General features: G+C 44.6%; 1 protein-coding gene and 1 pseudogene across 1 annotated transcript in view; one reads left to right on the top strand and one right to left on the bottom strand.

The window, feature by feature from the left end:
• TMC5 (transmembrane channel like 5) overlaps positions 1-22823 on the top strand; it is a 44317-nt gene that overhangs the window by 14685 nt on the left and 6809 nt on the right. The window contains exons 4-12 of the mRNA XM_081818874.1: positions 11-100; positions 5719-5818; positions 8258-8345; positions 8788-9036; positions 11812-11963; positions 14330-14474; positions 15562-15717; positions 19919-20070; positions 22241-22319. Coding sequence (XP_081675000.1) covers positions 11-100; positions 5719-5818; positions 8258-8345; positions 8788-9036; positions 11812-11963; positions 14330-14474; positions 15562-15717; positions 19919-20070; positions 22241-22319 — 1211 coding nt within the window. The remainder of the gene's footprint in view (positions 1-10; positions 101-5718; positions 5819-8257; positions 8346-8787; positions 9037-11811; positions 11964-14329; positions 14475-15561; positions 15718-19918; positions 20071-22240; positions 22320-22823) is intronic.
• LOC145721461 (ubiquitin-conjugating enzyme E2 variant 1 pseudogene) lies at positions 16762-18309 on the bottom strand (annotated as a pseudogene).

Below are 22823 nucleotides of genomic sequence, written 5' to 3'. Positions count from 1 at the left end.
TTCGTTCCAGTGAACCCTGCTTATGTGGGTGAAAGTAGCCCCCGCCCAGCTTATGGAAACCCACCATTGTCTGGATGCGACTGGCACGAGTCACCCCAAGGTAAGGCTTAAATTGGTGGTATCCCAAAAAAATCATCCCTAGAGAGGAATGTTTTCAAGGCAATGCAGACATCACTATTTCATTTAGGCTTCCGGTGTGGTAACTGATGTAGTACTTGCTTAATTTACCATAACGGGGGTTTTCTTTTAGGTATGCAGGGTTTTTTTCTCTCCTGGATATCAAGGTGTCTTCATCAGGACTCTTCTGGTCTCATGTGCCAGAAACCCAACTCATGTGGGCCCAAGGTGAATGTACTGGCTCACGTGGTGGGAAGGACAGGGGGGAAGCAAAGAGTTGAAGGTAGAATTACCTTGCAGGACTTAGTACAGAGCTTGACACATAGTAGATGCTCAGAGATATTTGTTGAATTAATTTGTGAATGAGTTACAGGAACAAGGGCCTCTGAGTCTGCATTGATCAACATTTTTCTGAATAATCATAGAATTATTATGATGCTGGAGTTTAGGAGAAGTCAGACCAGAGAAAGACAGAATGCTGGGAAATCAGTTAGGAAGCCCTGTAAGGATCACTGTGTGTGGTGGTGAAGGTCTGATCAGAGGCAGAGACTGAGAGATAAAAAGGAAGCAAAAGAGGAGAGAGGCCAGGGAATGCTGAAACTTGGAGGCAAATCTATGGACAACAAAGAGTAAACCAACTGATGGTATTCTCTATACAATAATGCAAATTGAAGGGCCTCATGACCTAAAACCATGTCTCACCTTCTGGCATTCTAGCTGATATGACAGCCTTTAGCCTCATTTTTTTTTTTTTTAAGTTTTATTTATTTATTTGAGAGAGAGAGAGCAGGAGTAGGGGCAGGGGGAGAGAGAGAATCTCAAGCAAACTCTACACTGAGCACAGAGCCCGACATGGGCCTTGATCCCACGACCCTGAGATCATGACCTGAGCTGAAATCAAGAGTCGAAGGCTTAACTGACTGAGCCACACAGGCGCCCCTAGCCTCATTCTTTAAGAGCCTTCTCAAGAAGAGGTATAACTTCAGGGCGCCTGGGTGGCTCAGTCGGTTAAGCGACTGCCTTCGGCTCAGGTCATGATCCCAGGGTCCTGGGATCGAGCCCCGCATCGGGCTCCCTGCTCCACGGGAAGTCTCCTTCTCCCTCTCACACTCCCCCTGCTTGTGTTCCCTCTCTCGCTGTGTCTCTCTCTGTCAAATAAATAAATAAAATCTTAAAAAAAAAAAAAAAGGAGAGGTATAACTTCTACAAGGGTTGGGTATTGCTACTTGGGAGGGAAAACCATGGAGGTATAAATGATCACCCTCTCTATTTGGTTCCCACTAGAGCAGAAAATGACTTTAACTATTGAGGAAAGAAAATGGCTTTTAACTTCATTGGACTGCTTAATCTAGCCAGCCTGAGGTTGGGGCTTCTGGTGAAAGGGAGTCCCAGAAGGCAGAGAGAATTAAGGAAATAGAGGACCCAGAGATGAATCTGGTTTTCTTCACCATTTTGTTTTGCAATGGTTTGGATTCTCAAACCATGTACAGTTAGATGGTAGACAGCCTCCTGATAAAACGTCACTTTGATGGATTATGCTATGCAGCTATGAAGCATTTGGCACATGGTAGGTACTCATAAATATTCATTTATTTGTGAATGAATAAATGATACATCAGCATCTCATTAGAGAAAGGGGCCAGGGTGAAGGGATTAAGAGGCCCTTCTTTGGGTCCAGACAGACCTGGGTTTAAGTCTCAGCTCTCCTACTTGCTGGTTTTGTGACTTTAGGCAAATAACCTTTTTGGGCCTCAGTTTTCTTAGCTATAAAATGGGGGTTATTGTACATAATGCATAGGGTGATTATGAAAATTAAATTATATAATCTAAAGTACTTGGCCTATAGTAATGACAGGTATTATTACTGTTAATTATCGTTGATGGGGATAAGGAGGAGAGTCCTGGTCCAATTCTGCCATTTTATGAGAGTGTGATGAGAGTAGAGGTCAGTTTATTTTTGTGCACCTCAGTTTCCCCAACTATTAAATAAATGACGTGGCTGAGGTGATTTCCAAATCATGTCTGTTGGGTGGGAATTGTGTTCAGGTGCCTGGCACTGAAGTCGGATGGCTTCACAATAAAGGGATTTATTTTTCTTATGTAACAAGAAGTGTTGTGGGAGGGGGTTCACAGTTTGTATGGCAGCTCTGCCCAGGATGCTCTCAGGACTGAGCTCCTTCTTAGCTTCTTTCTCCACCGTTCTTCACAGCTGAACGTGTATCCTCTTGTTTTCAAAATGGCAGCCTCTGGTAAGCCAGAAGGAGAAATGGTGAAGGGCAAAAAGTGGAACCGGGCAGACTGTCACCTTTTAAAAAGGATTCTTGGACGCTCTATGTCTCATTGACCAGAATGGTGGGGTTACAAGTCCATCTTTAGCGACAAAGGAAGCTAGGAGAATTTTAGTTGAGCCCAGTGCCTACACAGGAAAGGAAGCTTCTGGGGCTATGAGAAAAATGGAGATCGGATACAGGGTACAGACAAGTGGTAGGGTTGGCTACCCAAGGCAGTCAGGAGATAATAATTGTTATTACTATAAACCCGTCTGGGTTTATATAGGCATGTAAAATTATAAATATAAAATATAAGTTTTAGGCCAGGGGCACCAAATTAAAAAGGAAAATCTTGCCCTTTGGTTATGAGTCATTTAGCAGAATCCCTGCCTTCTGTTTCTAGAACCCTATTGTCTTTAATGAAGGATTCTGTTTCCAATGTCTTACCTAGCTACCAAGACAGAGGTGTCTGTAGGAAAACACATCTCTTCATGAAGAGACCCCTCTGGTGTAGATGTGGGGAGTTATGTTGTGATTTGTGTAGGGCTGGCTTTGGCAATCTCATCCTGGTCTTTAAAAAAATGTGAATGGGGCATCCCTCTGTGATTGTCATCACTTTTCCTGGCGGCTCCCAACAATGTCAGTGTGACTGCTCTGGAAGGCCACTCCGGTGGAGAACAAAGCTGGGAGGAGGCAAGAGATGCTGTCTGATGACCAAGTGAATGAAATCATCGTTGAGGTTGAGAATGTTCCATCTGGGGTTGTTCCAGAAAAGATGCTGGTGATCTCAAGCTTCGGCATGGTCTCATCCGCTTCTGACATCGATGTGACAGACTCTCAGAGTTTCAGCAGCCCGAATGACAAAAAGAGCAAGCAGTTGTTGCGGTTTTCAACATCTTTGAATGAATCATTTTCTCAGACCCTTCATAGCCCAGGAAGTGTGGGCATAGACACTCCTTGTACTTCACATGAAAACCTCCAAGGTAGTGAGACCCTGGGAGAAAGGAGTTAGGAAGGGAGCAAGGAAGGCTTCCAACTTGTCTACAGGATTATTTAGTTTTTTTTTTTTTTTAAAGATTTTATTTATTTATTTGAGAGAGAGAGCATGAGAGTGAGGAGGGTCACAGGGAGAAGCAGACTCCCTGCTGAGCAGGGAGCCCGATGCGGGACTCGATCTGGGATTCCAGGATCATGACCTGAGCCGAAGGCAGTCGCTTAACCAACTGAGCCACCCAGGTGCCCCAGGATTATTTAGTTTTAAGACATCAAGTAGGTTGAAGTTTATAGATGATCTGAGGATGTGACAGACCCAGGAAGGGGTCACTTTGGGAGCACCTAACACCTAGAAAGGAGTTCACCTTGATCAAGCTCACTTTCTGTGCCCAACACTCTGCTGAATACTTCCTTTTTGTTATCCACTGAATATAGTTTGACTTTATTCCCCACACTTTGAGGTAGGCACATTTGTCACTTCCATTTGCTTGGTGAGTAAATTAAATTAAATTAAATCACTTCCATTTGCTTGGTAAGCCTTGGCAGAACTAGGGCTCAAATGCAGGTCTGCCTGGTTTCCAAGCCCGATGCTTTCACCGCTGTCTTGCTTTGGTCCAGTTCCTCCCCCACCCTGGATTCGGCAACATAGGATGGCCTTTATTGCCAAGTCTGCCATGAAACCAGGTCTTGGCTGACACTGCCTCCCTGCCTTTCTGTTCCTGAGGCCAAACCCTGGGTTCTTGACTGCTGTTTCTATGTCATCCCATCATACTCCAGACATCAAGTCCAGCCTCAGTGATGTCTAGGAGGGAAAAAAATCCATTCACACTAAAGCATTCTGTGGGTTTAACCCCTTTATTAAAGATTGGGGTGTCTCCTCTCATGCTACTGTCTCCCCACATCTCTGTGTTCTTTCCTCCTCCTCTTTGTCCTTTCTTCTTCTCTGTTGAGCCACCCTTCCCTCTCAGGAGAGACACAAATTTCTCGTCTTCAGCAGAGTGAGTTTGGTGACCCTCTTTTGGGGATTTCCTTTTCACCTCAACTAGGTCAAATGAAGAGTTCAGCTCAATAACTCAACCAGGGAGCCAGCCCACTCCCTCTGTTGTTGCCCTGGTCAGCCCCCCGGTTGGCTTCCTCATCGTTACAAGATGGTGATCGCAGTTCCAGGCTTCAGATGTGGCCACAACAACATCCAGAGGGAGATGGATCTTTTTCTTGGAGTTTTTGTGGGGGTTTTTTAGTTTTTCTTTTTTGAGAAGGAAGAAACCTTTTCCAAGAAACTCCTCAGCAGATCACCCATCACAGAACATTGGCCAGCATCTTGTCACATGCTTATGCCTAAATCAGTCACCTGCAAGGATCAGCTTGGACTCATGGGGCTCACCCCCTGTGCCTGAAGATGGGTCCTACCCTGCAGAAGTTCAGGGCCTTGGGAAAGAGGGGGTAGATTCCTAAACAAAATCAGGATTCTATTAAAAAGAAGAAATGACTGGGGTAGGTGACCCACAATATCTGCCATGCTGAGTGAAGATGTGAATATGAGTTATCGGGAGAAGATGGGGGACCATTCCAGGGGCCAGAAGAGCATACGACAACAGTCAAGAAATGTAAAGAAGGTGCCTGGGCCTGGAGTGTGGGGGTCAAGTGAAAGTGATTCGGACATTCAAGTACGAGAGGAGAGCAAGCCTGACCAGACGTGCAAGGGCTTGTGGCTTCACTGAATGCTTCTTGTCATAGAAAAAAGAAAAATATCAAATTGGAATTGCATGCAAACATTATCATTTGCTTTGGCTTTGAGGTTAAAAAAAAAATACACCACATTGGGGTGCCCGAGTGGCTCAGTCAGTTAAGTGTCCAACTCTTGATCTCAGCTCAGGTCTTGATCTTGGGGTTGTGAGTTCAAGCCCTGCGTTGGGCTCCATGCTGGGCATGGAGCCTACTTAAAAAAAACAACAACAAACCATGTTGTCTTGTTTTCACTTGTGGCTTGGGGATCACTGAGTCCATATATTTATTCTTCTTTCCTTGTACTCTTATAAAAACACGCTCAGGGGCACCTGGGTGGCTCAGTCTGTTAAGTGTGTGCCTTCAGCTCAGGTCATGACCCCAGAGTCCCAGGATTGAGCCCCACATCCTGTTTCGGGCTCAATGGAGAGTCTGCTTCTCCCTCTGCCCCTTCTCCAACTCTTGCGCTTGCACGCTCACTTGCTCTCTTTCAAATAAATAAATAAATAAAATTTATAAAAAATAAACATGCTTGAAGTTCAGTGCCATACTTTAAAATGCTGATATTCTGTGAAAGGAAACAAAATTAAACTCAATTTATTTTCCTCCACAGGACAAAAGTTAATCGCATCTCTGATACCAATGACATCTAAAGACAGAATTAAAGCCATCAGGACTCAGCCAAGAACCATGGAAGAGAAAAGGAACCTTAAGTATGGACCCAAAGCTTTTCTTCTTTCTCAGATTTCACATGAATTTCAGTCTTCTACTTTGTCCCATCTCAGAAAGATAAAAAATGGGGGTGCCTGGGTGGTGCAGTCAGTTGGGTGTCGAGCTCCTGGTTTTGGCTCAGGTTGTGATCTCAGTATTGTGAGATTGAGCCCCACGTCAGGCTCTGCACTCAGTGTGGAGTCTGCTTGAGATTCTCTCCCTCTCCCTCTGCTCCTCCCACTCGGACTCTCTCTATCGAATAAATAAATCTTAAAGAAAAAAAAAGAAATATATAAATGCAAAAGAAGGGACAATCTTCCTATAGAAGAATTCCAAATAATCTATATAGATGTTCCTCTCTCTTCTCACCTGGAGTGTGGGCTGTGCTTAGTGATGTGCTTTCAAAGGGTGGAGCATGGGAACTGAGGGAGAGTGACTTTCCAGTGATGTGGTCTAGCCAACACTCCCTTGGCCAGGTGATCAAGGTTAGCATCCCCAGAGATATGTGATTAGAAGAGCACATCCACTCTGTTGTACTGTCTCCTAAAGACCATAACCCCAGTATTCCCAGAGAAAAAAATCAGGCAAACCCCAGTGGAGGGACATTCTACAAAATACCTGACCAGTACTCCTCAAAATTGTCAAGGTCATCAGAAATAAAGGAAGTCAGAAAAATTGTCACAGACTAGAGGATTCGAAAGAGACATAAAAACTAAATAGAATGTGGGAGGGGGTACTGGAATAGAACATGGCATTAGTGGAAGAACGAGTGAAATCAGAATAGTGTGGAGTTTAGGTACTGGTATATGTGCTAATGTTGATTTTTTAGTTTCGACAACTACCATGGAAATGTCAGATGTTGGGGTGCTTGGGTGGCTCAGTAGCCTGGGTGTCCAACTCTTGATTTCAGCTCAGGCTGTGGTCTCAGGGTCGTGAGATTGAGCCTCACGTTGGGCTCCGCACTGAACATGGAACCTGCTTAAGGTTCTCTCTCTCCCTCTCCCTCTGCTACTCCCCCATCCCTCTCCAATAAATAAATAAATAAATAAATAAATAAATAAATAAATAAATAAATGTATGTAAGATGTTAATAGGAAAAAATAATGGTGAGTAGTGTATAGGAATTTTCTGTTTTTGTAACTTTTTTGTAAATCTCAAATTACTCTAAAATTCAAAGGTTACTGGAAAGAAAAAAAGAAAGAAGTCCTCAGAAGCTTTCTAACGGCAGGAACTAAAAAAAAAAAAACAGTGAAAGAATGACGGCTGTTTTAGCCATCAGACTTCACATTTACTGTTCCTCATCCTTTTTCTTTTGCAATTTGTACCCTTGGAAACTAGTGGAGTGGATGCAACAACGGCTAATAAATAATTCAACGATGCAATTGTTCTGGGGCTGCAAAGATAACTTACAAAGTCTGACAGGGGAGATGGATTTGTCAATAAGTAACTTACACATGAGAAAAAGGAAATCAGGCCAAATTAAGGTAGAGGAGACTGCAGTGACAGGACTAGCTGGAGTGATACAGTCTACTTGGGTAAAGCAGGAGGGCATGTGAGCTGAGCCTTGGAAGACCGTGATGTGGGGGTGGGCGTTTGGATGGACAAAGAAAACCAGAAAAGAACCAGAGCAGGGTAGATGCAATGAATTCATGGAAAGGTAAAGAACCCAATTGTGGCTGGATCTTTCTGAAAACACTTTTCCATTTCAAACTGCATGGCTGCCTCTGTCACAGGATAAGGGCCTTATAGGGGCCCCAGAGACTTTACAGCAGGATTTTTCAACCCCGGTATGCCTGATATTGGGGGCTGGATCATTCTCTGTTGTGGGGTTCTGTCCAGTTCATTGTAGGGGGTTTTAGCACATCCCTGCCTTCTACCCACTAGATGTTAGTAGCAAGCCTCTCTCCCCCAGAGTTTGACAACCAAAAATGTCTCCTGACATTGCCAAATGTCCCTTGGGGGGCAAAATCTCCCCAGGTTGAGGACCACTGACTTATAGGACCCTTCGTTATCACTCAAACTCTCCTCCCTTCCCCCTGCTCATTCCATTCTAGCCATCCCAGCCTCCTTGGGGTCCCAGGTTGGCTGTTCCCTATGGACACAACAATCCCTTATCCATACTACTAACCCCTCCCTTCCTAAAGGACTTTGCTTGAATATTGTGCTATTTCAAATTATAGCACAGTCCCCATTCCAGCATTTCCCATTTCCTTACCTTGCTCTATTTTCCTTTTCCTTTTCCATAGTACACCTTTTATTTATTGTTTATTGTCTTTCTCTCCCAACTGGTAGAGATGTCTGCTCCATGAGCCGGGGAAATCATTTTCTTTTGTCTTGCTACCCGGGCACTGCCTAGCACATCATAGTCACTCAGTAAATATTTTGGGAACGAAATCATTACAGCATGGGTGTCTCTCCCTTTCTTCTGCCGTTCCCCACAGGAAAATGGTTGACAAAGAGAAAAGTAAGCAGTCCCGTCGTATGCTTGAGCTCAACTGCTGTACTCAGTGTCTAAACTCCATTTCACGGGTAAGAGGCCTCTACTGCAGTCAATAAAATGGGCATAACAAGAGAGTAAAAACAGGGAGGTGGCAGAGTGGGAATGAAAGGGACCCAAGGGGAAGAGAAAGCAAAATTCAGGGCTTTTTCATTGAAAGCTTTAGAAATTGGGTCAGTCTAGGTGCAGAGAAACCAGGTAGGGATGCAAAAGTCTAAGAGGTTGCTGAGTTATTTGGACAGCTGAGCTACTGTGAGTGTCACCTTCGACAGCAAACCTGGGGAGGTAATAATAGCACTCACCTTAAAGAGTGGTCCCGCAGATTAAATAAGATAACATTTACAAACATGCTTAGCGCATGCCTGGCATGTTATAATGCTCTAGACACAGTGGTTGTTTTTGCTCTTAGGGGACCTGCTCAGTAGGTGTTTGTTGAGGGAATGTTAAGCCTCATGCTTGGTGTCCCTACCCCAGGCGTACCGGAGATCTAAGAACAGCCTGTCAGAACTGTTCGATTCCGTCAGCCTATGGCAGAAGACGCTCAAGGTCATCGGAGGCAAGTTCGGAACCAGCGTCCTCTCCTATTTTAACTTTCTGAGGTGGCTTTTGAAGTTCAACATTTTCTCGTTCATTGTGACCTTCAGCTTTATCATAATCCCTCAGTTTACGGTGGCCGAGAAGAACACCCTCCAGTTCACTGGACTGGAGTTTTTCACTGGGGTGGTAAGTCCTTCATTTTGCCTACCCGGAGTTCACCAGCTGGGAATCCCCCGGACTTACGTTGCCAGTCACCCTTCCAGACCTCTCACTTTGCCTGGGAGTTAGATGATAGGGGGAGTGGGGCTTTACTTATTTATTTGTTTATTTTAAAGATTTATTTATTTATTTGAGAGAGAGAAAGAATGAGAGAGAAGGGGGGGAGAAGCTGAGGGAGAGAGAGAATCTCAAGCAGACTCCCTGCTGAGCACAGAGCCTGACATGGAACTTGATCCCAGGACCCTGAGATCATGACCTGAGCTGAAATCAAGAATCAGACGCTTAACCGACTGAGCCACCCAGGTGCCCTGAAAGTGGGGCTTTAAAACGTTTCTTTTTCTCCCCCAAAGTGACATGCACACAACACAGTAGACTTTCTGTCTTTAGAGGTGACCATATTAATAGTTTGTGTTGTTCACGATCTCTTTTTCTGTGCACATATGGACACACACACATGCACATACACACACATGTACATATGCATCCCTTTCTTTTGTTTTTTTAACAAAAGATGAATTATTCATATATACCACCTATGACTTGCTTTCTTTCACCCGCTCTGTGGTGGACTTGTCATATTGGTGTTCATAGAGCTACCTTTTCTTTCTTATTTTTCTTTCCACAATATACAGTGCTCCTTTTGAAAAGTTCCTACTGTAGAAGAGAGCAAACTAAGTGAAAGTCCATGTTAGCCTTTTTCCCTTGTCTAATGCCCCAGCTCAGAGCATATCTTTGTCCACTGTTTTCTTTCTATATGCAGTTAGATACTTAGGTCGATACGTAGGTAGATAGGTAAACATTTAAAAAATAATAATAAAAAGATGGGCCATCTGGGTGGCTCAGTTGGTTAAGCATCTGCCTTTGGCTCAGGTCATGATCTCAGGGTCCTGGGATCGAATCCTGCATCAGGCTCCCTGCTCAGCAGGGAGTTTGCTTCTCCCTCTGCCCCTTCGCCCTCTTGTGCTCTCTCTCTCTCTCAAATAAATAAATAAAATCTTTAAAAAAATAATTAAAAAAAACCCAGGATACTACAGGTCTTCCTTTGCAACATTTTTTGCTTCACTATGTATCTTGAGCGTCTATATAGATCTGCAGTATCCTTTTTCATTACCCAGCTCCCTACTGAGAGACATATGGCCCCCGTCTTGTGAGTTTACCTTCCAGAAGACATTCCTGCCATTGGGATTCTATAGGCCAGGGATTGATAAACGACAGCCGGGGCCAAATCTGGCATGCCACCTGTTTCTACATTTTTAAATGGTTGAAAAAAAAAATCAAAACAAGGATAACATTTTGTGAAACATGAAAATTATACGTGAAGTTAAACTTTGTGCCCATAAATAAAGTCCTTTTGGAACATGGCCACATCCCTTTGTTTATGTGTCTATGATGCCTTCCTGCTATGGTGGCTGAGTGGAGTTGTGGCTGTAGCTACCAAGCCAAAGAGATTTACTGTCTAGCTCTTTACAGAAAAAATTTGCTGACTCTTGAAGTAGAATGTTCAAAGTCAGGTTCTTCCATTTATCTTTTTAATTTCTTTTTCTGTTAAAAATTTTTCCTTGGGATAGCTGCATTGAAGTGGAATTATTGTGTACATTTCATCTTCATTTTTCTCCTCGTTATGATGTGTGTGTGTGTGTGTGTGTGTGTATATATATATATATTTTTTTTTTTTTAAGTGGGCTCCATGCCTAGCATGGAACTCACAGGGCTTGAACTCACAACCGTGAGAATCAAGACCTCTGCTGAGATCAAAGTTAGACACTTAACCGACTGAGCCACCCAGGCGCCCCTGATGTATATTTTTTATATTTGTATATATGAAACATTTTATTATGAAAAATTTCAAACATATAGGAAAATAAAGAGTAGTAAGTAAACATTCATATACCCACTACATAGGTTTTTAAATTATTAATATCTTGCCATATTGTTTTATCTTATTAGTTTTTGGAAGCATTTTACAGTAAATTACAGACATCAGGATATTTTACTCCGAATTTCTTCAACATGCATCTCTGAAAAATAAGGACACTTTCTGCAGTTCTTACATCTAGCAAAATTAAAAATTAATATTATCTAAAATCCAAACCATATTCAAATTTTCCAGTTGTCCCCAAAATGTCTTTCCTAGCTTGCTCATTCAGACCAGAATCTAGTTAAGGCCCATACTTTGCATTTGCTTGTGTTTTCTCTGAATTCTCAATTAATCTAGAATGATCTCTCCATACACAGCCCCCTTTTTTCTTGACATTGTTGCAGAAACCAGGCCAGTTGTCATGCAGACACCAATGTCCTACCTTCTGGAATTGTCTGATTATTTCCTTATGGTCTGTCTGATTTGTTACTCTGACCCATTATTTCCCATAAATTGAAATTTAGACCTAATGGCTTGATTCCTTTCCTATTGAACATGTTTGACTATAATACTTAACAGATGACAGAGGCCCATAATGGCTGGCTTTTCTGGTTTTAGTCATGCTTTGCTTGATCGCTGTTTCAGGTGGTGACAGTTGGGTTCCTCCATTGTAAGGAGGGTTTGAGAGCCCTTTCCAACTTGAAGAGCCTAGTGATAAAATGTCTACATTCTCAGCGGCCTTGGGTACCCTTTCTCTGCAAATAAAATGTCTAAACTGACTGATGCAAGTTTCTTGCAGATGGGAAAGATGCACTGTGCTGACTGATCATAGTCATCGTTTTCTCGGTAGACCCACCTGACCTAGAGTTTATTGTCCCTTTCAGGGTTATTTTAGAGACACAGTGATGTACTATGGCTTTTACACCAATTCTACGATCGGGCACAGGAACGGTGGGGCATCCTACGACATGCAGCTGGCCTACCTCTTCACAATTGGAGCATGTTTGGTCATCTGTTTTTTCAGTTTGCTATTCAGGTATGGAGCGTCTGCATTTCTTGATTCTAAGCTCTGTTTAGATTTAGGTAAAATTCAAGAGTCTCAAAAGCGACCCAGGAAACAGTTTCTCTGCAATTTTGACTTCCTATTGCTGTCTGATCATTCCTGTTTTAAAACACAGACTGGGGCGCCTGGGTGGCTCAGTTGGTTAAGTGACTGCCTTCGGCTCAGGTCATGATCCTGGAGTCCCAGGATCGAGTCCTGCATCGGGCTCCCTGCTCAGCGGGGGGTTTGCTTCTCCCTCTGCCCCTCCCCCCTCTCATGTGCTCTCTCTCTCTCTCTTTCTCATTCTCTCTCTCAAATAAATAAATAAAATCTTTTAAAAAAATTTAAAAAATATATTTAAAAAAGGCCACAGACTGTAAGTTTGGATAAGAAGAGAGGTTTTTGTGTGCTTTCAAAGAAATCGGTCAGTCTGAAAATAAGGTTGGAGTGACCCAACTATTTCTTTTTTTTTTTTTAAAGATTTTATTTATTCGTTTGAGACACAGAGATACAGAGAGAGAGAGAGAGCATGAGCAGGGGGAGAGACAGAGGGAGGAGAAGCAGGCTCCCCGCTGAGTCAGGAGCCCGATGTGGGGCTCGATCCCAGGACCCTGGGATCATGACCTGAGCCGAAGGCAGACGTTTAACCATCTGAGCCACCCAGGCGCCCCGACCCAACTGTTTCTATGACAAGAAGGGCACGGCTGGACAGTTGTCAAAGGGACAACTGTCCAAGAGAAGGTACAGGTGTTCAACCTTTGTCTTCCATAACCATGTACCGCAGGCTGGGTGGCTTAAACACAGAAATGTGTTTTCTCAAGTTCTGGAGGCTGGAAGTCTAAGGTGAAGGTGTTGGTGTGTTGGTTTCTTCCGAAGCCTCCGTCCTTGGCGTATAGACGGCTACCTTCCCACTGTGACTTCACATAGTCTTCCCACCAGTGCATGTCTGAGTCTTAATCTCCTCTTTTTTTTTTTTTTTTAAGATTTTATTTATTTGACAGAGAGAGACGCAGCGAGAGAGGGAACACAAGCAGGGGCAGTGGGAGAGGGAGAAGCAGGCTTCCTGCGGAGCAGAGAGCCTGATGCGGGGCTCGATCCCAGGACCCAGGGATCATGACCTGAGCCGAAGGCAGACGCTTAATGACTGAGCCACCCAGGTGCCCCTTAATCTCCTCTTCTTATAAGGACACCAGTCATATTGGATGAGGGCCCACCTTGATGACCTCATTTTAACAAAATTACCTCTGTAAACACCCTACTTCCAAATTCTGTCGCTTTCTGAGATACTGGGGGTTAGGACTTCAACATACAGACTTTTAGGGAGTACAATTCAGCCCGTAACAACCTCACTTCCAGCACTATAACTCAACAATTAAAATGAGATTTCGTTTTGTTCTATTTTATTGAAACTACGAAATGTTTCTTAAGCTGCTGTTAAGTCAGTGGTGGCAGATTTTGGAGAGGTAGTGAAATTTAATCAGCATTTTTTTACATGTCAGGCTCAGTGCTAAATGCTTCCTAGGCTGATTTCACTGAGTCCTGCTGACGTCGCCGTGATATTAGCGTCTGCCTTTAAAAAGAGCTTGCTGTTCTAACCCCTACATTGCCTCGCGTGGTGGGCTGAACACTACCCCCTGCCTCCCAAAAATGTCAGTCCTAATCCCCAGAACCCGTGAATATGTTACCTTACCTGGCAAAGGGGACTTTGCAGATGTGACTAAATTAAGGATCTTAAGATGGGCCAGTTAATCATCAGGGTCCTTACAAGTGGGAGGCAGGAGGGTCAAAGAGAGGATGGGAGATGCTGCTCTCCTGGCTTTGAAGATGGGAGGGGCCATAAGCCAAGAAGTGCGGGCAGCCTCTAGAAGCTGGAAAAGGCAGGGGAACAGATTTTCCCCTATAGCATCCAGAAGGAACACAGCTCTGCCGACACCTTGAGTTTAGAACCATTTTCTGACTTTTGACTTCCAGTAAGAGAATACATGTGTGTTGTCTTAAGCCACTGAGTGTGGGGCAATTTGGTGCTGCAGCTAACAGAAACTCACACAATTCTCGTAAAAGCTCTGTGAGTGGGTCCTATGATTATCCCCATTATATAGATGTGGAAACCGAGGCTCATAGCAGTGAATACAACAAAGATCCCCCAGGTGGCCATCCAGGATAGTCAGCCAGGCCTGTCGGATCTTGAAGCCAATGCTCTTAACCATTATGTCGGCGCTCGCACTGTTCAGTAGAACCTGGGGCTGGCTCTGCCATGTTGCCTTTCGCTGTTGATGATCGGACTTTCCTTTGTTTAATTCCTGCACTCCCCAGTGCCTGCTCCAATAACTTTTGAGTATTTTGGTTTCTGCCTTCCCCAGCATGGCTAGGTACTTCCGGAACAACTTCATTAACCCCCACATTTACTCCCGAGGAATCGCTAAACTGATTTTCTGCTGGGACTTCACCGTCACTCACGAAAAAGCTGTGAAGCTGAAACAGAAGAATCTTAGCACTGAAATAAGGGTAAGGCGAACTTGCTGTGCACACCTTCCCAGAGCCAACTTCCTTCAGTATGTCTATAACTTTTCTTAAAGTGATAATGATTTTTTTTTGGTGGTCCATGAGTCTGGCAAAAAAAAAAAGAAAGAAAGAAAGAAAAGAAACAAACAAACTAACTGAACCCAAAACACCTAAAAATATTCCTAATGCCCAAGTGCTGGTGATGGTTTAGGGAATGACCCTTTTCACATGCTATGCTGGCTCTGTAGTTGGTACGAGCTTACTGGAGGGTAGTTGAAGGATTTATATCAAAACGTTAAGTGTAAATGCTTCTTGACCTCACAGTTTCAAGTTTAATATTTTTTCCAGTGGTTTTCAACTCAGGACGGTTTTGCCCCTCAGGGGACATAATGGCAATATCTGGAGACTTTTTTGATTGTCACAGTGAGGGTGAGGGGGCTACTGGTGTCTAGTGGGTGGAGGCCGGGATGTTGCTAAACATCCTGCAATACACAGGAAAGTTGTCACAACACAGAAAAAGGGCTGAAAATGTTACTAATGCTGAGGTTGAGAAACCCTGGTCTGTAGAAAAAAACTTATTAAAGAGAAAGGAAAAAAACCCCATAAACAAACAAAAAAAACCAAACCCAGACTCTTAAATACAGAGAACAAACTGGTGGTTGCCAGATGGGAGGTTGTGGGGGGGGGGGCGGGGGTTGGGTGAAATAGAAAAAAAAAAAGAAGAAAGAGGAAGCAGAATTTATTAGCAAAGGGGCTTTGACAAGAGGTTTGAAGATGCTAACTTCCTTGGTGTAGATACCCAGCCTATTCTTCAAAAAAGAGTTTCATGACTTCAAAGCACTTTCCTCAAGAGCACGGTCCCAATCCTCTAAGATGGAAAAAGTGTTTGATGCCATGATGGGGGTTCTTGGTCCATTTGAGATTTTCCCATGGGTCTCTCATAATCCACATCCAACATGAACTTTCCCCTTTCTTTCTTCTGTGGATCTGGGGTGGGTTTGTGTCCTGAAGTGACAGAGATTCACCCGGAGAGTCTTTGCTAACAGTGGAGAGGGTCCTGTGGGCCAGCTTGACTTCCTTGTGTTTGTAGGAAAACCTGTCAGAAATCCGTCAGGAGAATGTCAAGTTAAGGCTCAATCAGCAGCTGATCCGCTTCTCTGCCCACCTGGCGGCCTGGGTTGTCTCCACTGGAGTGGCGGTTGCCTGCTGCGTAGCTGTTTATTACCTGGCTGAGAACAACTCAGAGGTAACCACAGGGGAGGGAGCCCCAGAGTCCAGAGCACAGAACCAGGTGAAGGGATGGGATGCTGGAGGGAAGAGCAGTGTAGAGCTAGTACTCACAGACTCCATGGCCAGTAGCATTGACATCAGCTGGAACCTTGTGAAAAAAATGCAGAATCTTGGGTCCCTCCCTTGGCCCATGGACTCAGAATCCATCCTTACCATGTCGCCAGGTGATGTGTGTGCACACCTCAGGAGAGCAGCTCTGGGCCAGTGGAGAGATGAGCACTGGGACCACAGACCTGGGATTTGGGGTTTCTTCTTTCCTTATTATATCCCTAATGCTTCCCACTGCCCCCGGCTCTAAGTAGATACTCAGGAAATATTGTGATCTGATGGACTTTTGTGAACGATTTAACCTTTGTTTCTTTTTTGTTGTTGTTGTTATAGCACAACTTATATATTTCAAATGGACAAAAAATTAGTATTGTTTATAGTATCTTAAGATAAATTGCCTTTGAATGGGAGCTTCCTTTCCAGTACTTTGAGGTCTACAAGACGTATCTAGAAAAGGTGCTACTGTGGAAAATGACTGCTTAAATCGAATGGGGGGGAGGGAAGAGGGCCTGTGGTTTCTCTCTTTTTTTTTTAATTTAAAAAAAAAATTTTCAATTTTTAAAAATTTTTTTTTTTTGAGATTTTATTTATTTGTGAGAGAGAGAATGAGAGACAGAGAACATGAGAGGGAGGAGGGTCAGAGGGAGAAGCAGACTCCCCGCCGAGCAGGGAGCCCGATGTGGGACTCGATCCCGGGACTCCAGGATCATGACCTGAGCCGAAGGCAGTCGCTTAACCAACTGAGCCACCCAGGCGCCCCAAAAATTTTTCAATTTTTTAAAATTTAAAAAAATTTTTTAATTTATTTTTTGACAGAGAGAGAGACAGCAAGAGAGGGAACACAAGCAGGGGGAGTGGGAGAGGGAGAAGCAGGCTTCCCGCCGAGCAGGGAGCCCGATACGGGGCTTGACCTCAGGACCCTGGGATCATGACCTGAGCCGAAGGCAGACGCTTAACCACTGAGCCACCCAGGTGCCCCTGTGGTTTCTCTTTTTGATTGATTGCTGTAACACTGTCCTTCGGGCGGCTGAGGGAGTTTCATGTTTTCTTTAGACATCATTAGGCGCTGGAGCTCTTGCAGGACAACTTTGATGCTTTATGAATTCTGCCATTTTGCTAGCACTGATATGGCTCTTGGGTCCACCACTCCATTAGAACTATTAACTCCATTCATATTAATTTTTGTTACAAATCTTACAAAGAGGGGTGCTTCTGGGTATTTAGGTCCACATTCTATTTTAAGGCTGTATATTCGGTTTTCATAAATAGTCCAAGCCCGTGGTGGCTGTTATCTTGCGTCGCTGTCACTCGAAGGCCAGCCCCTTCTTCCCGATTTAACCTTTCTGAGCCCTGTATTCCTCACTTGCAAAACAGGAATGATCGGACCTGGCTTTGTAGGTGTGTGGTCAGGACCAGAGAAAAGTTTTGTGAAGAATCTCCTCAGTGTCCAGTACTGTGGGTGGTGAAGGAATGTTAGCTTTTTTTTCTTTTTCTTTTTTTCCTAGTGATATGAACTCGGAGACTAATTAGCTGGGTGATCTGGGCAAAGTACTGTTTTTCTGTAGGTTTTGGCTTTCAAATCCCTTGGAAAATGGGGCTAATTGTAGCCAGTTTGCTGACCTCTTGAATTGTGGTACAGGTTGGTCCGATTACATCACTTTCTTTATTTTTTTAATTTTAATTTAATTTTTTTAAAAAGATTTTATTTATTTATTTGACAGAGAGAGACACAGCAAGAGAGGGAACACAAGCAGGGGGAGTGGGAGGGGGAGAAGCAGGCTTCCCGCGGAGCAGGGAGCCCGATGCGGGGCTCGATCCCAGGACCCTGGGATCATGACCTGAGCCGAAGGCAGACACGTAATGACTGAGCAACCCAGGCGCCCCATGTCACTGTCTTTAATGGCTTCATGTTACTCCTAATATAAAATCTATCCTCCATGGCATGATTGACAGATCTTATATGATCTGACCCTGCCCACATCTCTAGTCTCAACACCCCACAACTACCCATATCCTACACACCAGCAACACTAAATGCTGAACTGAACACAGTTCCCTGAACATATCATGCATTTCCTTATCTCTAGGTGGGAAACATGCAGTTCATTGTCCACCCCACGTCCCCTAATTCTGTTATCTGGCAAACTTCTCCTTCTCTAGACCTCAGCACAGTGTCATTTCCTCACCACCATCACCTTCACTAGACTGAGTTGAGTGTTCCTGACTCTGCAGGCTTTTCCTGTGCCCTTGTCACGCGTGGTATTGAAAATACCGGGGGTGCCTGGGTGGCTCAGATGGTTAAGTGCCTGCCTTCGGCTCAGGTCATGATCCCAAGGTCCTGGGATCGAGCCCCACATGGGGCTCTCTGCTTGGCGGGGAGCCTGATTCTCCCTCTCCCTCTACTGTTCCCCCTGCTTGTGCTCTCTTGCTCTCTCTGTCAAATAAATAAATAAAATCTTTAAAAAAAAAAAAAAAGAAAAGAAAATACCTGTTTATACATTTGTCTGGTAGCAGGGCTCCAGACTCAATACCTCATACATAATAGGTGCTCAACCAAATGGCTGAATAAGTAAAGGAGAAGCCAGCAAGAAAATGGATGTGGGATTATATAAATCTAAGGGTTTGCCATTAACCATGTTAAGGTGTGCCCTGAAAGAGGGGAAATTAAGTCTCAGGGCTTAAGGGCTTAGCAATGTCTACTTAGGATGCAAACTGTGACCAGGCAGCTATAGGCATAAAGAAGACTTGTGAGTTTCTTCTTCACCTGGAAGCTTTCCTCTACACCCACCTGAAGTGAAGGAGGGCAGCTAAGGAGGTGAGGAGGCAGAGTGGAGTCATTCCTGTTGTTTGAACATCTGCTCTATGCCAGGCAGGAACAACCTTGTACCACTCCAGGGGTCATACTCATTGGCAACTATCATTTCCTGTGAATGGTGTCCTACCTGTGTTATTCAGGGGCCAGACTTTGCCTTATTTGGTCTCATTTAATTCTTTTTCTTTAAAGATTTATTTATTAGAGAGAGAGAGAGTGGAGGGAAGGGCAGAGGGAGAGAGAATCTTAAGCAGACTCCCCACTGAGCATGGAGCCGGATGCAGGGCTCGATCCCACGATCCTGAGATCATGACCCGAGCCGACGTTGAGAGTCAGACGCTTAACAGACTGAGCCACCCAGGTGCCCTCGCTCTCATTTAATTCTTCAAATAACTCTATGGGTTACACGATAATCTCCTCATTATACAGACAGGGAAAAGAAGCTCAGAGAAGCTATGTCTCTGGCTCCTCATGCGGCTTATAAGCATGGGGAGGGGGCGGCATTTGGATCTATGGCTACAGAAATACTGCCAAAAGTGCAAGCGGGGCATTCCAAAACCATCCAGAGGTAAAGGAAGGCAGGGTCAGGCCTAGGGGTGGGGGAGGGGGTAGTGGGAGACAGAAGAAAAATCCACTGGAATCCCTTACTCCAAGGATGCCTGGCAGAGGGGCACCCTAGCCCCCACTCTGAGCCAAATGCCAGGGTGTCACATCCATATGAAGGAAGGGGTGTCTCTCTGGACCTCATACAAAGGTACGGCATGGGCTGGCAGAGGCCCCCCCTTTCCCCTAATTCAGCACCCAAGGACAGCAAAGCCCGGTGAAGATGAACAGGGCCACCCAGGATAGGGGAGGAAACATGCTACAGTGATCAATACCCATGTGCTGTAGTTTCACCAGATTTAAGGTTTTGCTCTGACTGCCAGGGAGCACCTTCTTGGGGCCCTAGACCTCTTGCTGAGGATGGTAAAGTCACAGGATGGCTGTTTGCGTTCAGGGCCCTAAGACACATGGACCCGGTTCAAATCTGCCAGCCCCTAGTGGGTGACCCTGGGCAAGCATTTTTGCCTCTCTGGGCCTCAGTTTGCCCATCAGGTAAGTCTATTCATATCCACCTGCCGGGCTGTCGTGAGGATTACACACAGTCATGTGGGTGATGCTTGGCTCAGGGTAAGTGCCCAAGAACCCCTGAGGAGCTACTCCTGGGGTTTCCCCATTGTGGGCAGTCGCCTGTGGGAGGCCGAGAGGAGTTCAGTGCACACCCGGCCTCTCAGTTCTTGCCTTCCATCCCCTGCAGTTCCTGAAGAAGCACAAGGACCCTGGAGCAGTACTGTTGCTGCCTTTCATTGTGTCCTGCATCAACCTAGCAGTGCCACGCCTCTACTCCCTGTTCAGGCTCGTGGAGCGGTACGAGATGCCACGGCACGAAGTCTATGCCCTCCTGATCCGGTAGGTGTGTCCGCCGCCTCCAGCACCAGCCTCCGTTTCCATGGAGGGCAATGAGGTGGGAGCTAGAAAGGGTTAGGCTCAAGTACCAAAGTGCTGTTTTCCAGAAAGAGTTCCAAGAATAGAGTGTGTTCGTGTGGTGGGGGCTCATTGCCAGAAAATCCAAAAGGTGCTCAGGAAATACGGAGTAGTCCATCTGCCTTTTGCTCAAAGTAAGGGCTTATCTTTCCCGATTGCGATCAGCCTGAGGTTTAACATAGGTCTCAGTTATGAGATGTACAGATGTGTATGTTGTGGACTGCAGAAAGGCTCCTGGCTGAGGAGCTGCGTGGGGACTGAAATTTATCCAGTGTTCCCATTAGTCAAGCTGTGAGCCCGGATAGCCACTGCCTCAGCTGGGAGGAAGAGAGGCATTTTTGTAATTCAGACACCCATAGGGAGGTAGAGAGGGTACTTTTGGCAATTCATTGGCTGGGACACACATCACTTTTTGCGCTAGAGGTGAACCCAGGGTTTCGATAAACAAAGCATAAAATTACCCAAATTTTGTCCTTATTCCTTCTTCTGGTTAGTTCCCTGACCAGTTCCTGGTTATGGTGGTGTTTATAATAATAGGTCTGTCCAATGCAAATTGAGTTTCTTTACTGATCAATTCAAGAGCCTTTGCCTTCCATGCCTCTGAGATCTGAGTCCTGACCAGCTCTCCAACAGCATTTGGAGAATTTGGATGGAGAGCTGGTAGACCTGTGTGCTTAGTGGGCCATTTTGAACCAATCACTTTGCTATTTGTGTTTTTCCTGATCACATAAAGAGGTTAATGGACTTTTCGCAGACATCAGCCATTTGTACTGTTTCACAAAATATTCAAAATGTTCAAAATCTTCTCTGCATGAAGAGGAAATGGGAAAGGTTCGAAATAGGCAATTCTTTTTGATATAAGATGAGCTTTTCTCAGCTTAGATGAGTATGTTTTCTCAAGTTTAACGTGGAGCTACCCTGCAGTAAAGGTACACTAACTCATTAATCCAGGAGATATTGAGGGTCTACTGCAAGCTAGATATGAGCAAGAGATTAGGATCTGGCATTGAAAAGATCCAGTTTCCTTCCTTCATGAAACTTACTGTCTAACACAATGATTCTCAACCTTCAGCATACACCAGAATTACCTGAAGGGATTGCTTGGCCCTGTCCCCAGAGTTTCTGATTCAGTAGCTCTGGGGTGGGGCCTGAAAATTTGCCTTTCTAGCAAGTTTACAGATGAGGCCGATGCTACTGGGTTGGAGGACACACTTTGAGAACCACTGGCCTAGAGGCACACAATTGTTGGCACACCAATGCTGAAGCCCTATTAAAACCAGCACGTGTTGATTTAAGGCAAAATGACTGGGTTTAAGAGCTCAGGGGGTTAGAGCAGATGGTCCTCTGTTTCAATCTTTGTCATGCCCCTCGGAAGCTGTGTGACCTTGGACAAATTGTTTCACCTCTGAGCTTCAGTTTCTTCGTCAGTAAGATAGACATAAAATACTATCTACGTGATGATAGAGTTGTAAGTATTAAGAGTTATAAAGTTGTAAACATTAACTTGTAAAGACTAAGGTGATTCAGTAAAGTTCTTAACACAGTGTACTGTCCATGGTCAGCACCCGGTGAATAGTATGTATGTTTACTGTTATTATAGTCAATGAGAAGTGAAATCAGATAGTTTGGAGATGCACCGAAAGAGGGTATATCAGTTGATATAAATTAGGTTATGCTGCAGTAACAAACATCCCCTCTCTTCTCAGTGGCAGTGGCTTAGAACACAAAGATTTATTTCTTGCTCATATTGTATGACCCTTGTGGATGGCAGGGGGTTTTGGTCATGTCATTCATGCCGGGATCCAGGCTGAGAGCAGCAACCATCTCAAATATTGCTGATGGCCATTTCAGAGGGAAGACAGTGAGTTCCAGAGAGTCTCATTGGCATTTAAATGCTGCAGCCTAGAAGTGACACAAAGTGACACACATCACTTCTGCTCACAACTCATTTGCCAGAACTAGCCCTATGGCCCCACTCAAACCAGAGGGGAGCAGAAATTTCAGTCCTACCACATGACCAAAAGGACATATTGGCAAACAGTACTAATGACTGTCATGGAAGGTAATGATAGTTGTTTTCTCTTCTGTTATCTAGAAACATCTTTCTGAAAATATCAATCATTGGAATTCTTTGTTACTATTGGCTCAACATTGTGGCTCAGGCTGGTGAAGAGGTGAGATTTCTATGCTGTTCTGCCTTGAGTTTGGTTTCTTAACCTTTGACCACCAGGGAAGAAGTGAGTTTCTCAGAGTTTCTACTCATGATCTTAGAGTAGATATCATATTATCCTTCCATTCATCTATCTATCCATTTATCCATCCATCTCTCCATCCATCCCTCCCTCCCTCCCTCCCTCCATCCATCCATCCATCCATCCTTGGGCTGTGCACTCAAAACCTCCTTCTCCTTGTTCAGCCAAATCTAAAAGCTCTCAGTCCATCAGCTCATAGCACTGACTTCCTGCACAGGTAATTGGCTATCAGTTTTATGAACTGACTAATTCAGCCTTCCAGTTTGTGCTAGCCTGCTAAACTCCTAGGCCACTTTCTTTTTTTTTTAAGATTTTATTTATTTATTTGACAGAGAGAGAGAGAGAGAGAGGGAGCACAAGCAGGGGGGAGCAGCAGGCAGAGGGAGAGGCAGACTCCCCGCTGAGCAGGGAGCTGGATGTGGGGCT

This window comes from Leptonychotes weddellii, chromosome 5 (genome assembly GCF_054177405.1).
Source record: "Leptonychotes weddellii isolate Sample4059 chromosome 5, ASM5417740v2, whole genome shotgun sequence".
Classification (NCBI taxonomy): domain Eukaryota; kingdom Metazoa; phylum Chordata; class Mammalia; order Carnivora; family Phocidae; genus Leptonychotes; species Leptonychotes weddellii.
This window is presented reverse-complemented; position numbering and strand designations above follow the sequence as displayed.